Source organism: Salmo salar, chromosome 20, assembly GCF_965601325.2.
Source record: "Salmo salar chromosome 20, fSalSal1, whole genome shotgun sequence".
In the NCBI taxonomy this organism is placed as follows: domain Eukaryota; kingdom Metazoa; phylum Chordata; class Actinopteri; order Salmoniformes; family Salmonidae; genus Salmo; species Salmo salar.
In genome coordinates, this window is record NC_138310.1 from 60,556,714 (window position 1) to 60,573,243 (window position 16,530).

Sequence of the window (16,530 nt, forward strand, 5' to 3'; positions counted from 1 at the left end):
GAGAGTAATTATAGACTGAAAACAAAGGTTAGCCCGCTTAGGGAAACCACATGGCAGGCAGATTGTGAACAAGGCCCTGCCCCTCACTTGGTTTGTGTCCAGATCTCTCGGTCCATGATAGCGGCGGTGGTGATGCTTCCGGTCAGCGGGTCAATCTTGAACAGGCCGCTGAGAGACGACGACCTCAGGCTGTAGGTCACCTGACCATTCTGGCCCTGGTCCAGGTCATCAGCCACCACCTGCATGGGACAGACAGGAAGTCACATGACCGAGGTCAGAGGTCAGAAAGAAAATCTAAACCAAAAAAAGCATTGTCTTCTGATATCACTGGTTTTCTTTAGTTTTAAAAGCAAAGTGTACTTGTGTTTATGGTTAGCCATTTACAATCTGTTTTATTGTGTAGGAAACGGATTTTGCTGTCATTGGCTGTTGTTCACCCTTCCCCTGCTGTTCATTGTTTTGAATGTTGTTTTGTTTTGTTTTTGAACGCAATAGAAAAAATATCAAAAACAATAATAATCTGCCAACACCTGGGGACAGACAGGAAGTCACATGACCAGAGGTCAAAGGTTAGAGAGGAAATAAATCAAAACAAAGAACAGATTTACAACAGCTGTGGAAGAGTAACAGGACCTGGTGATGAATATTAGACTTGGAACAGTGGAACGAGAGTTTATAAGAAGGTTCTAAATGGCCGTGGTTTCATACAGCATACAGTTGAGTGGTTAGAGTGTTGGGCCAGTAACCAAAAGGTTGCTGGATCGAATCCCTGAGCTGACAAGGTAAAAATCTGTCGTTCTGCCCCTGAGCAAGGCAGTTAACCCACTGTTCCCCGGGCACCAAAGACGTGGATGAAGGCAGCCCCCCGCACCTCTATGATTCAGAGGGGTTGGATTAAATGCGGAAGACACATTTCAGTTGAATGCATTCAGTTGTACAACTGACTTGGTATCCCCTCTTTCCCTTTCCCTTTATATACTCAACTGGGACGTTGGAAACACACTGCAGTATAGGCATAGGAACAGACAGTCACCTCTCAGAACTACTGAAACTATCCAGATCTCTACCGCCTGAATGTAGAGCGTTTTCTAGCCCACAATCTCACACCACCTATAGCCAAGCATAATACAGGTGTGTTTGTTTGTGTGTGTCTGCGTGCAGCATGCACCAGTGTGTGCACGCTCATTAGTGTACCTACCTGTATGATAGGGAAATTATATCCCTGTGCCTCTCGTATGTAGGCTACATAGTTCTGCAACTGGAAGCGTGGCAGGTTGTCATTGACGTCCTGAAGGATCAGGTTGACCGCCATGAAGGAACTGGAGGATGCCGTTTCAGCCTTCACCACTAGGCGGAGTCTAGGGGTCTCCTCATAGTCCAGCCCCATGGAGCTCTGTACCCAGATCTCACCTGGTTAGAACAATAACAAGGACAGATCTCACCTGGTTAGAACAATAACAAGGACAGATCTCACCTGGTTAGAACAATAACAAGGACAGATCTCACCTGGTTAGAACAATAACAAGCACATATCTCACCTGGTTAGAACAATAACTAGGACAGATCTCACCTGGTTAGAACAATAACAAGGACAGATCTCACCTGGTTAGAACAATAACAAGGACAGAGCTCACCTGGTTAGAACAATAACAAGGACAGAGCTCACCTGGTTAGAACAATAACAAGGACAGAGCTCACCTGGTTAGAACAATAACAAAGGGGCTGAGAACCAATTGGGCAATGGATATTCATGATATGCATCAGGGATGTAGAGTGTAAACACACGTAAATACTTTTTTTACACACCTTTTTCATACAGTGAATTAAAAAAAAAGTGTTTTACGCACTTTTTGTCAACATGGGTTTTTATATAATTCCCCACCCCAGTGGCTTACCAGTGGAGGAGCTGATTCCAAAGGAGTGTAGGGTGTTGCCGCTGAAGATGCTGTAACTGATGCCACTACGGGATCCATCAGGGTACTGGGCCTGAGTCTGCACCACGGCGGTACCTGGAGGAGGACAACACACACCTCACTATCACACTGTGTTCTAAACACACGCACCTCATTATCACACTGATTACTTACATTATACACACCTCAGTCTCACACTGTGTTCTAAACACACGCACCTCATTATCACACTGATTACTTACATTATACACACCTCAGTCTCACACTGTGTTCTAAACACACGCACCTCATTATCACACTGATTACTTACATTATACACACCTCAGTCTCACACTGTGTTCTAAACACACGCACCTCATTATCACACTGTGTTCTAAACACACACACACACCTCACTATCACACTGTGTTCTAAACACACACACACACACACACCTCAGTATCACACTGTGTTCTAAACACACACACACACCTCACTATCACACTGTGTTCTAAACACACGCACCTCATTATCACACTGATTACTTACATTATACACACCTCAGTCTCACACTGATTACTTACATCATACACACCTCAGTCTCACACTGATTACTTACATTATACACACCTCAGTCTCACACTGATTACTTACATTATACACACCTCATTATCACACTGATTACTTACATTATACACACCTCAGTCTCACACTGATTACTTACATTATACACACCTCATTATCACACTGATTACTTACATTATACACACCTCATTATCACACTGATTACTTACATTATACACACCTCATTATCACACTGATTACTTACATTATACACACCTCATTATCACACTGATTACTTACATCATACACACCTCAGTCTCACACTGATTACTTACATCATACACACCTCAGTCTCACACTGATTACTTACATCATACACACCTCATTATCACACTGATTACTTACATTATACACACCTCAGTCTCACACTGATTACTTACATTATACACACCTCAGTCTCACACTGATTACTTACATTATACACACCTCAGTCTCACACTGATTACTTACATTATACACACCTCAGTCACACTGATTACTTACATTATACACACCTCATTATCACACTGATTACTTACATTATACACACCTCATTATCACACTGATTACTTACATTATACACACCTCATTATCACACTGATTACTTACATTATACACACCTCATTATCACACTGATTACTTACATCATACACACCTCAGTCTCACACTGATTACTTACATCATACACACCTCAGTCTCACACTGATTACTTACATCATACACACCTCATTATCACACTGATTACTTACATTATACACACCTCAGTCTCACACTGATTACTTACATTATACACACCTCAGTCTCACACTGATTACTTACATTATACACACCTCAGTCTCACACTGATTACTTACATTATACACACCTCAGTCACACTGATTACTTACATTATACACACCTCATTATCACACTGATTACTTACATCATACACACCTCAGTCTCACACTGATTACTTACATTATACACACCTCAGTCTCACACTGATTACTTACATTATACACACCTCAGTCTCACACTGATTACTTACATTATACACACCTCATTATCACACTGATTACTTACATTATACACACCTCAGTCTCACACTGATTACTTACATCATACACACCTCAGACTCACAACCAAATATATACACATTATTATAAACTGGGTGTTTCGAACCCTGAATGCTGATTGGCTGACAGCCGTGGTATACCACGGGTATGAAAAAAACGCTTATTTTTACTGCTCTAATTATGTTGGTAACCTGTTTATAATAGCAATAAGACACCTCGGGGGTTTGTGATATATGGCCAATATACCACGGCTAAGGGCTGAATCCAGGCACTCAGCGTTGTGTCCTGCATAAGAACAGCCATTAGCCGTGGTATATTGGTCATATACCACACCCCCTCGGGACTTATTGCTTAAATATCACAGACTTTGAATCAAAGAAAAATCCCCTGTTCCTACCTTTGGCGGCGTTCTCCTGCAGGCTGACGTCTCTAGCGTGGCGTGAGAAGCGGATCCCCCTGTAGGTCTGTTCTCTGATGTAGATGACCACCACCCCTAGAGAGGACTGGGCTGGGCTGCCCTGGTCCATAGCCTCTACGATCAGAGTCCTCTGGCCCTGGGTCAGTGTCTGCAGCTTCTCTGTAGCCTGGGATGAATGAATTCATCAATTAATGAAAATTATTTTTGTCTTAAGGCTCCCTAAGCAAGCCATCCCTTAAGTGGGTATTTGACACAAATACCCTGATGAATAATGTAACAACACCTGGATGTCCCCGGTCAGAGAGTTGATGGTGAAGCCTCGGACAGGGCTGGCGAAGCGGTAGAACAGTGAGCCATTGGCCCCAAAATCACGGTCCTCTGCCCGCATGGTGGCCAGGACGCGATGGGAGGAGACACTGGAGAAGAAGAAAAACATGGATGTCCAACTAAAATGTGTCTTCTGCTTTTATTCGAACCCCTCCGAAAGACACATACAGAGGGAGGTTGGAGCATAGGGCAGCCATACTACGATGCCCGTTGTGCAGTTTAGGGGTGGCATGATGGCATCTAAGACACACAACAGTAGGTGATGGCATCTAAGACACACAACAGTAGGTGATGGCATCTAAGACACACAACAGTAGGTGATGGCATCTAAGACACACAACAGCAGGTGATGGCATCTAAGACACACAACAGCAGGTGATGGCATCTAAGACACACAACAGTAGGTGATGGCATCTAAGACACACAACAGCAGGTGATGGCATCTAAGACACACAACAGTAGGTGATGGCATCTAAGACACACAACAGTAGGTGATGGCATCTAAGACACACAACAGCAGGTGATGGCATCTAAGACACACAACAGTAGGTGATGGCATCTAAGACACACAACAGTAGGTGATGGCATCTAAGACACACAACAGTAGGTGATGGCATCTAAGACACACAACAGCAGGTGATGGCATCTAAGACACACAACAGCAGGTGATGGCATCTAAGACACACAACAGTAGGTGATGGCATCTAAGACACACAACAGCAGGTGATGGCATCTAAGACACACAACAGTAGGTGATGGCATCTAAGACACACAACAGCAGGTGATGGCATCTAAGACACACAACAGCAGGTGATGGCATCTAAGACACACAACAGCAGGTGATGGCATCTAAGACACACAACAGTAGGTGATGGCATCTAAGACACACAACAGCAGGTGATGGCATCTAAGACACACAACAGTAGGTGATGGCATCTAAGACACACAACAGCAGGTGATGGCATCTAAGACACACAACAGTAGGTGATGGCATCTAAGACACACAACAGTAGGTGATGGCATCTAAGACACACAACAGTAGGTGATGGCATCTAAGACACACAACAGTAGGTGATGGCATCTAAGACACACAGCAGTAGGTGATGGCATCTAAGACACACAACAGTAGGTGATGGCATCTAAGACACACAACAGTAGGTGATGGCATCTAAGACACACAACAGTAGGTGATGGCATCTAAGACACACAACAGTAGGTGATGGCATCTAAGACACACAACTGTAGGTGATGGCATCTAAGACACACAACAGTAGGTGATGGCATCTAAGACACACAACAGTAGGTGATGGCATCTAAGACACACAACAGTAGGTGATGGCGTCTAAGACACACAACAGCAGGTGATGGCATCTAAGACACACAACAGTAGGTGATGGCATCTAAGACACACAACAGCAGGTGATGGCATCTAAGACACACAACAGTAGGTGATGGCATCTAAGACACACAGCAGTAGGTGATGGCATCTAAGACACACAACAGTAGGTGATGGCATCTAAGACACACAGCAGTAGGTGATGGCATCTAAGACACACAACAGTAGGTGATGGCATCTAAGACACACAACAGTAGGTGATGGCATCTAAGACACACAACAGCAGGTGATGGCATCTAAGACACACAACAGCAGGTGATGGCATCTAAGACACACAACAGTAGGTGATGGCATCTAAGACACACAACAGCAGGTGATGGCATCTAAGACACACAACAGTAGGTGATGGCATCTAAGACACACAACAGTAGGTGATGGCATCTAAGACACACAACAGCAGGTGATGGCATCTAAGACACACAACAGCAGGTGATGGCATCTAAGACACACAACAGCAGGTGATGGCATCTAAGACACACAACAGCAGGTGATGGCATCTAAGACACACAACAGCAGGTGATGGCATCTAAGACACACAACAGTAGGTGATGGCATCTAAGACACACAACAGCAGGTGATGGCATCTAAGACACACAACAGTAGGTGATGGCATCTAAGACACACAACAGTAGGTGATGGCATCTAAGACACACAACAGTAGGTGATGGCATCTAAGACACACAACAGTAGGTGATGGCATCTAAGACACACAACAGTAGGTGATGGCATCTAAGACACACAACAGTAGGTGATGGCATCTAAGACACACAACAGTAGGTGATGGCATCTAAGACACACAACAGTAGGTGATGGCATCTAAGACACACAACAGTAGGTGATGGCATCTAAGACACACAACAGTAGGTGATGGCATCTAAGACACACAACAGTAGGTGATGGCATCTAAGACACACAGCAGTAGGTGATGGCATCTAAGACACACAACAGTAGGTGATGGCATCTAAGACACACAACAGTAGGTGATGGCATCTAAGACACACAACAGTAGGTGATGGCATCTAAGACACACAACAGTAGGTGATGGCATGCCAAAAAACCTTTTAATAAATGTTTTATTTAAATTGTAACAAAGAAGACATGTGAAAGACAAAACTGTACAGATAAACCTTCCAGATGCCAGCCCAGTCCAACCCAGATTCTTCCCTGTCGGACATGGGATTTGAATCAGCAAACTTCCTGCCATTGTCCTGCATCGCTAACCTTTAGGCTACCTACCTGGAGGCTGAGATGTTGAGGACCAGGGGGTCCTGGATGAAGAATGGAGCGTTGTCATTCACGTCCTGCACATACACGGTGACCGTGGCGGTGGAGTTGCGAGGGCTGGCGTGGGACGAGTCTATGGCGCAGACATCGAAAGTGTACGACGTGGTTCGTTCCCGGTCGAGCGGAGCAGCAGTGATGACATGCCCCGTGTGCTGGTCAATGATGAACATGCCCTGGGAGCCACGCGACAGGAAGTACAGCACCTGGGATTAGAACAGATTACAGTAGATTAGATTACAAAAAGTAACATAACTTTTATGGCTTAATGAGGCCTTCATTAACCCTTTGAAGGTCTAGATAGATGGCTTCCATTTGTTAGCAAAATGTCATAAGGGGTGGCAAAAGTGTTATGCTACATTTGGCAAACGTTCAGGGGGCTCAGGAGGCATAGGTCTCTAGTCAAAAGTGGTACACTATGTAGGGACTAGGGTGTAATTTGGGACGCAGCCTATGACTTCAGTCTGTGTACCTGGCTGTTAGACCCTTGGTCCAGGTCAGTAGCAGAGACCTCCAGCACCAGGGAGCCAATAGAAACATCCTCAGGGAGGTCAGCGGTGTAGCTGGGGCTGGTGAACTGGGGGCTGTGGTCGTTGACATCCAGGAGAGTGACCTCTACTGTGGCTGTGCTGCTCAGGGCTGGAGAGCCCCCGTCAAGGGCTGTCACTGTCAGACTGTACCTGGCCCTACGTTCCCTGTCCAGTGGTCTGGAGGTGGAGAGAACACCTGACTTCCTGTCCACATGGAAGTCACCTGATGGGTCGCCCGCTAGAAGACAGAGGGAGAAACAGAGGAGGAAAGAGGAAGAGAGGAGGAGGGGCGAAAGGATCAATCAATCAGTCAATTATGAATTAAATTGGACTCCTGTGATCTACAAGTAGTTGGCTCTTACTTGTGATCTTGTAGGTCATCTCTCCGCTGTCCCCAGTGTCCAGGTCAATAGCTCTGAGGGTGAAAAGCTCAACAGGCTCCATGTTCTCAGGCACCTCCAGACTGTAGTACAGTCTACTGAACGCTGGGGCGTTGTCATTCTCATCCAACACCTGGATCTTCACTGACGCCCGGGCAAAGTTAGGAGGCACACCACCGTCTCGGGCATACACTGGACAAAAGGGAAGATTAGGAATTAAACAAGGCTTCAGCAGTCTAAAAGAGTTTATGTTTTTATTAACTAAATCATATTGTGTTTCTTAGAGAGATTTTAGACAGAGAGAGCTGGAGAGAAAATAACACCAACATTACCATTGCACCACTCATGTATCCCATAAAAACAGAATTAGAAAAACATGGCCAGTTTGGAATGTTGGCTTGTTCATTTATCTCTATTGTAAAGCAGTGTGGCAGGGCTATCGTACCTCTATTGTAAAGCAGTGTGGCAGGGCTATCGTACCTCTATTGTAAAGCAGTGTGGCAGGGCTATCGTACCTCTATTGTAAAGCAGTGTGGCAGGGCTATCGTACCTCTATTGTAAAGCAGTGTGGCAGGGCTATCGTACCTCTATTGTAAAGCAGTGTGTCATGGCTATCGTACCTCTATTGTAAAGCAGTGTGGCAGGGCTATCGTACCTCTATTGTAAAGCAGTGTGGCAGGGCTATCGTACCTCTATTGTAAAGCAGTGTGGCAGGGCTATCGTACCTCTATTGTAAAGCAGTGTGGCAGGGCTATCGTACCTCTATTGTAAAGCAGTGTGTCAGGGCTACCGTACCTCTATTGTAAAGCAGTGTGTCAGGGCTACCGTACCTCTATTGTAAAGCAGTGTGTCAGGGCTACCGTACCTCTATTGTAAAGCAGTGTGGCAGGGCTATTGTAAAGCAGTGTGGTAGGGCTATCATACCTCTATTGTAAAGCAGTGTGGTAGGGCTATCATACCTCTATTGTAAAGCAGTGTGTCAGGGCTACCGTACCTCTATTGTAAAGCAGTGTGGTAGGGCTATTGTAAAGCAGTGTGGTAGGGCTATCATACCTCTATTGTAAAGCAGTGTGGTAGGGCTATCATACCTCTATTGTAAAGCAGTGTGGCAGGGCTTTGAATACCTATGTTTGGTTCCAGGAAGTACCCTTTTTGGTTCTAGGTAGAACCATTTTTGGTTCCATGTAGAACCCTTCTACAGAGGGTTCTACCTGGAACCAAAAAGGGTTCTGCCTGGAACCAAAAATGGTTCTCCTATGAGGACAGCCGAAGAACCCTTTTGGAACCCCTTTTTCTAAGAGTGTGGGTTACTCATATAAAGGGACAGTTACCTGTCAGAGTGTACAGTTTTTAGACCTCTCTGTCCAGGGCTTTAATGGTTAGGATTAGGATTAAGGATCAGGGTTAGGGTTAGGGCCAGGAGTTAGGCTGAGGGGTTACGGGTTAAGGGTCAGGGTTAGATGTTATGGTCAGAGCCAGTTACCTGTCAGTGTGTATTGTTCCTGTGCCTCTCTGTCCAGGGCTTTAGTGGTGGTTATAACACCTGTAGCTGAGTGGATGCTAAAACCCTCGTCAGAGATGCCTCCATATGTCACCTGGCCGTTGGTACCTGGAGAGAGAGAGAGAGAGAAAAAGAGAGAAGGAGTATATGAAGTCTAACCCTAATACTATCTGTCAGCAGCCCACACCATCCCCTTGGCCCTTACCCTTCAATGTTCTGAAAATCGGAAGGGTCTGAATAGGTATTAACACCGTAGTAGTGGTGGAGCTTCCATCTTACAGATACAGTTTGCAAACATCAAAGTGTTAGGGCCAAGGGGATGTGGTAGGGAGACGGATTGGAGCCGGCTGTGCAAGTCAAATGAACACTTTTCAGAGTCCTATTCCATTCAGTCATGTTATACTTTGAACCCTCTCTACCCCAGGGCTCTGAAAACATTCGCAAATAAGTGTTTGCGAAAAAAACGAAACTTATTTTTCTCACCTAAAAGAGCAAACACAGCATCATTCCTGTTTTTATTTGTTTATAGTTGGTTTTGCTGTGTAAGCGGGTGGCTGGGCTGCACGGGGCGGGCGGAGGCTAGGAGATTGTGTGTGTGTGTGTGTGTGTTGTGTTGTGTTGTGTGTGTGTGTGTGATAGCGTGCTAACAGAGAAAGACTCTGGCACCATCACCTTACCCCACTAATCACCCTGGAGAGAAACTTTATAATCCTTCTGGTTTATGTGCTCTTGACTAACTCCAGGGGAATGTGAACACACACACACACACACACACAGACAGACACACACACTCACCGTCCACCAACACGGTCTTCAATTAAAAGCAACTGTTACTGACGGTGCTGATGATGTAAACATTCGTTGAACACATGGAGGATCAACACTTAGAACAAAAGGCTCTGCTGGCTGACACTGAGTTCTATTGTTTTAAAGAAACAGTACAGCAAATATGTAGAAGAACTGCGTGTCATCATGTGTACTTTGTATATTACTATGTCATAAAGAAAGCCACCATAACATATTGTATATGATGAAGGTAATGCAGTCATGTGCTTGTCAGTGCTGTATACTATGTATGTAACGACGGGATCTCCTGTGTTAGCCTACTGAGCTCAAGCCACTCTCACCTTGGTCCAGGTCGGAGGCCGACACCACCAGAACAGTGGTTCCTGCAGGCTGGTTCTCTGTAATCTGGGCTTGGTACTGGTTCTCCTGGAACCAGGGCACCTGGTCGTTCACATCGATGACCTGGACAGACAGCAGCTGGCTGGATGAGAGCGCTGGTACCCCGTGGTCCTGGGCTACAATGGTCAGGTTGAACAGGACCTGCTCCTCCCGGTCAATGGGCTTCAGGATAGAGAGGGAACCTGGAGGAGAGGAGAGGGGTTAGAGAGGGAACCTGGAGGAGAGGAGAGGGGTTAGAGAGGGAACCTGGAGGAGAGGAGAGGGGTTAGAGAGGGAACCTGGAGGAGAGGAGAGGAGAGGGGTTAGAGAGGGAACCTGGAGGAGAGGAGAGGGGTTAGAGAGGGAGCCTGGAGGAGAGGGGTTAGAGGGAGCCTGGGGGTGGAGGAGAGGAGAGGGGTTAGAGAGGGAACCTGGAGGAGAGGAGAGGGGTTAGAGAGGGAACCTGGAGGAGAGGAGAGGGGTTAGAGAGGGAACCTGGAGGAGAGGAGAGGGGTTAGAGAGGGAGCCTGGAGGAGAGGAGAGGGGTTAGAGAGGGAGCCTGGAGGTGGAGGAGAGGGGTTAGAGAGGGAGCCTGGGGGTGGAGGAGAGGGGTTAGAGAGGGAGCCTGGGGGTGGAGGAGAGGGGTTAGAGAGGGAGCCAGGGGGTGGAGGAGAGGGGTTAGAGAGGGAACCTGGAGGAGAGGAGAGGGGTTGGAGAGGGAACCTGGAGGAGAGGGGTTAGAGGGAGCCTGGGGGTGGAGGAGAGGAGAGGGGTTAGAGAGGGAACCTGGAGGAGAGGAGAGGGGTTAGAGAGGGAACCTGGAGGAGAGGAGAGGGGTTACAGAGGGAGCCTGGAGGAGAGGAGAGGGGTTAGAGAGGGAGCCTGGAGGTGGAGGAGAGGGGTTAGAGAGGGAGCCTGGGGGTGGAGGAGAGGGGTTAGAGAGGGAGCCTGGGGGTGGAGGAGAGGGGTTAGAGAGGGAGCCAGGGGGTGGAGGAGAGGGGTTAGAGAGGGAACCTGGAGGAGAGGAGAGGGGTTGGAGAGGGAGCCTGGAGGAGAGGGGTTAGAGAGGGAGCCTGGAGGAGAGGAGAGGGGTTAGAGAGGGAGCCTGGGGGTGGAGGAGAGGGGTTAGAGAGGGAGCCTGGGGTGGAGGAGAGGGGTTAGAGAGGGAACCTGGAGGAGAGGGGTTAGAGAGGGAGCCTGGAGGAGAGGAGAGGGGTTAGAGAGGGAGCCTGGGGGTGGAGGAGAGGGGTTAGAGAGGGAGCCTGGGGTGGAGGAGAGGAGAGGGGTTAGAGAGGGAGCCTGGGGTGGAGGAGAGGAGAGGGGTTAGAGAGGGAGCCTGGGGTGGAGGAGAGGAGAGGGGTTAGAGAGGGAACCTGGAGGAGAGGAGAGGGGTTAGAGAGGGAGCCTGGAGGAGAGGGGTTAGAGAGGGAACCTGGAGGAGAGGAGAGGGGTTAGAGAGGGAGCCTGGAGGAGAAGAGAGGGGTTAGAGAGGGAGCCTGGAGGTGGAGGAGAGGGGTTAGAGAGGGAGCCTGGGGGTGGAGGAGAGGGGTTAGAGAGGGAGCCTGGGGGTGGAGGAGAGGGGTTAGAGAGGGAGCCAGGGGGTGGAGGAGAGGGGTTAGAGAGGGAGCCTGGAGGAGAGGAGAGGGGTTAGAGAGGGAGCCTGGAGGAGAGGGGTTAGAGAGGGAGCCTGGAGGAGAGGAGAGGGGTTAGAGAGGGAGCCTGGGGGTGGAGGAGAGGGGTTAGAGAGGGAGCCTGGGGTGGAGGAGAGGGGTTAGAGAGGGAACCTGGAGGAGAGGGGTTAGAGAGGGAGCCTGGAGGAGAGGAGAGGGGTTAAAGAGGGAGCCTGGGGGTGGAGGAGAGGGGTTAGAGAGGGAGCCTGGGGTGGAGGAGAGGAGAGGGGTTAGAGAGGGAGCCTGGGGTGGAGGAGAGGAGAGGGGTTAGAGAGGGAGCCTGGGGTGGAGGAGAGGAGTGGGGTTATAGAGGGAGCCTGGGGTGGAGGAGAGGGGTTAGAGAAGGAGCCTGGGGTGGAGGAGAGGAGAGGGGTTAGAGAAGGAGCTTGGGGTGGAGGAGAGGAGATGATACAGATTCCAGGATGAAGAGAGAGCCTAGGGAGTGGAGAGGGCCTTATAGGCCCTGGTCAAAAGTAGTGAACTTAGCTGGGATACAAGGTGCTATTTGGGACACAGATTCAGCCAGTCCCTCTCCCTACCTAGTGTGCAGTCACACCCTTTAAAAAGGTCCCCATGCTCTCTGTCCAGCACAACTCTGCTAGCTTCAACTTCTACTGCAAGCTTCACTTCTCTGCTAGCTTCAACATTTACTGGTAGCTTCAACACTCCGCTAGCTTCAACTTTCACTGCGAGCTTAAAATTTCACTGCCAGCTTCACCACTCCGCTAGCTTCAGCTTTCACAGCTAGCTTCACTTCTCTTCTCTCTTTCATCAGTCATTCCTCCCTCTCCGTCGGAGGCCAAGCGTTGCTCCTTGCCAAGAGCTTTACTTACTTACACCCACCCACCCTGTCCACCCAGTCCACCCTGTCATCTGTGTGTGTGTGGATCTATTCCCATGAAAGCCTAGGCAGAAACAAAACACCAACAAAAAATACGACCTCAGACTGCTGGGAACCATTAAAGGAGCGATTACAACTGCATGTGTGTGTGACTCAGTCCCTCTTTTGAGACTTTGATAACACCTACACGCACACACTATTTGCTGTTTGGTCTTCTGGGCTTTCCTGTGGTGTGTGAGACACGTTGACCCCGGCTCCACCCCTCGCCCACCAATCAGGAACCAAGGAACCCCATGGTCGGCCATGAGGATAAAAACAGGAAGCTGTCAAGATCTATCAGGTGTGTCACAGAGAGAGGGCGGCCATCTTAATATGGTTTCAGTATATATGTGTGTGTGTGTGTGTGTGTGTGTGTGTGTGTGTGTGTGTGTGTGTGTGTGTGTGTGTGTGTGTGTGTGTGTGTGTGTGTGTGTGTGTGTATATATATATATGTGTGTGTGTGTGTGTGTGTGTGTGCGTGCGTGCAGATATGCGTGTGTGTGTGGTGCCCATCTTGAACTGGATCCAGCTATGCAGGTAGTTAGCTAACTCTCTCTCCTCTGCTCTCATCCTTCTAGACCTATCTGCTGCCTTTGATACTGTGAACTATCAGATCCTCCTCTCCACCCTCTCCGAGTTGGGCATCTCCGGCGCGGCTCACTCTTGGATTGCGTCCTACCTGACAGGTCGCTCCTACCAGGTGCGTGGCGAGAATCCGCCTCCGCACCACATGCTCTCACCACTGGTGTCCCCCAGGGCTCAGTTCTAGGCCCTCTCCTATTCTCGCTATACACCAAGTCACTTGGCTCTGTCATATCTTCATATGGTCTCTCCTATCATTGCTACGCAGACGACACACAATTAATCTTCTCCTTTCCCCCTTCTGATAACCAGGTGGCGAATCGCATCTCTGCATGTCTAGCAGACATATCACTGTGGATGACGGATCACCACCTCAAGCTGAACCTCGGCAAGACGGAGCTGCTCTTCCTCCCGGGGAAGGACTGCCCGTTCCATGATCTCGCCATCACGGTTGACAACTCCATTGTGTCCTCCTCCCAGAGTGCTAAGAGCCTTGGCGTGACCCTGGACAACACCCTGTCGTTCTCCGCTAACATCAAGGCGGTGACCCGATCCTGTAGGTTCATGCTATACAACATTCGCAGAGTACGGCACAGGTCCTAATCCAGGCACTTGTCATCTCCCGTCTGGATTACTGCAACTCGCTGTTGGCGGGGCTCCCTGCCTGTGCCATTAAACCCCTACAACTCATCCAGAATGCCGCAGCCCGTCTGGTGTTCAACCTTCCCAAGTTCTCTCACGTCACCCCGCTCCTCCGCACACTCCACTGGCTTCCAGTTGAAGCTCGCATCTGCTACAAGACCATGGTGCTTGCCTACGGAGCTGTGAGGGGAACGGCACCTCCGTACCTTCGGGCTCTGATCAGTCCCTACACCCAAACAAGGGCACTGCGTTCATCCACCTCTGGCCTGCTGGCCCCTACCTCTGCGGAAGCACAGTTCCCGCTCAGCCCAGTCAAAACTGTGGAACAAGCTCCCTCACGACACCAGGCCTGCGGAGTCAATCACCACCTTCCGGAGACACCTGAAACCCCACCTCTTTAAGGAATACCTGGGATAGGATATAGTAATCCTTCTAACCCCCCCCCCCCCCCCCCCCCCTATTGTAAAGTGGTTGTTCCACTGGATATCATAAGGTGAATGCACCAATTTGTAAGTCGCTCTGGATAAGAGCGTCTGCTAAATGACGTAAATGTAAACGTAAATGTAGTTAGACAGTATAATGACAGTTAATATCATGAGTTAATCCTCTGACCACCTGGTCTGCTCCTGTCCTGTCCTGCCAACCAGCCCAGGCCAGGGTCTATGATGACAGGAGAAACGGCCCCATCTCTATACATTCTGTTTTGGTTATGTTCTCAATACACCAGCACAACAGGGAGCTGTGTAGGAGAAGCCTACTACAGATCATGGAAACCTTGGATCCTTCTGGGTGGAGGATGGGTGTCTCCTAACTCCCCCTCCTCTGGGCTCAATGGAAATATTACATCCAACTACGTGTGTTGAGCGTTCTGTATGGGATGATCTTTTTGTCCTTATAGATGGCTTGATCTAGGTCTGAGAATCCGCCCCTGAAAGTTTTTCATTGTTCTTTTTCATCAACTTGTGTAAGACGACGCTGTTCCCTAGACTCATTTGATTAATAGAAGAAACTAATAGTGTCTAACATGAGAAAAAACATGTGAGAGCAAGGAAACATCTTCTTTTACTTATTTTAACTAGGCAAGTCAGTTAAGAACAAATTCTTATTTTCAATGACGGCCTAGGAACAGTGGGAGCCAGATTGGTACCTTGTCAGCTCGGGGATTTGAACTTGCAACCTTTCGGTTACTAGTCCAACGCTCTAACCACTAGGCTACCCTGCCGCCCCTTTACCTTAGTTCACCCCAGTCTTTAGAACTGTGACTGCTCTACTATAATACAACCATGCATATACGTAAGCCAAACAGACTGGAATTGGAAACATCCAAAATAGGTTTTCCATGTTTCTCTCTCTCTTTTTCTCCCTCTCTCTCTCTCTCCCCTCCTCCTACCCATGTGCTGTTAGTGACCAGGCTTAGGATGGGATCACTGAGGAGTCACAGCGGCTGAAACTATTCCAGCCACTAACTCTGACCATACTAAAGGCTCAGGGGCTAGTTATCTCAGAGCGTACGGAGATCCTGAGAGAAAACAACAAACCCAACAACTTAAAACAGAACCAACACCCCCCTCCTCCTTCCTTCTCCTCCCGCCTCACTCTCTCTTTGACGGTTGCGGCTCATTAAAGCATGAATCTGAAATGAGTCAGTGCTGTGCCCTCTCTCGTCCTCTGCTCCCAGGGCCAGGTAATGAGAAGGAGAGGGAAGCCCTAATCTCAGCACTGCACGGCAGGCCTGGTGTGTGTGTGTGTGTAATCTCAGCACAGCACGGCAGCCCTGCCCGTTGCGTGTCTAGCAGTGTGTGTTTACTGCCAGCCTCTCCTTGCTGCGGCCTTCTGCTGTGGAAAAAGTTGTTAAACTGAGGCCAGATAGCTGGATGGTTACTTACAGCGGTGTTATTTGTTACAGTAGTGTTGGTTGTGGTAGAGCTTAGCGCTCAGGTAGACAGGCCTACCCAATGTACCGGGGTAACTTCGTTAACTCTGATTCGTCTCTCACACGACATCTCTTCACACGTCCCTGTTTATACTGTTTTAAATTTGCTGGGGCCTGATTATAGGTTGAAACTTATGAGACTCTCTCACAGACCCAACCACATGGAAGCTGGGAATGTGGTACCAATGGCCTTCTGACATCACACCATGTGTTCACAGCACAGCTGGTAACTACATGATTGTTCTGGTGAGAAAACAATAATGCATGCCAGTGTTA

General features: G+C 48.4%; 1 protein-coding gene across 1 annotated transcript in view; it reads right to left on the reverse strand.

The window, feature by feature from the left end:
- The window catches only part of LOC106580990 (protocadherin-16), a 237,761-nt gene that overhangs the window by 12,970 nt on the left and 208,261 nt on the right, over positions 1-16,530 (reverse strand). The window contains exons 14-23 of the mRNA XM_045703726.2: positions 10,511-10,750; positions 9,366-9,491; positions 7,865-8,074; positions 7,445-7,740; positions 6,928-7,178; positions 4,252-4,384; positions 3,948-4,134; positions 1,896-2,009; positions 1,199-1,410; positions 88-239 (exon numbers count right to left, since the gene is read on the reverse strand). Of these exons, the coding sequence (XP_045559682.2) occupies positions 88-239; positions 1,199-1,410; positions 1,896-2,009; positions 3,948-4,134; positions 4,252-4,384; positions 6,928-7,178; positions 7,445-7,740; positions 7,865-8,074; positions 9,366-9,491; positions 10,511-10,750 (1,921 nt within the window). The remainder of the gene's footprint in view (positions 1-87; positions 240-1,198; positions 1,411-1,895; positions 2,010-3,947; positions 4,135-4,251; positions 4,385-6,927; positions 7,179-7,444; positions 7,741-7,864; positions 8,075-9,365; positions 9,492-10,510; positions 10,751-16,530) is intronic.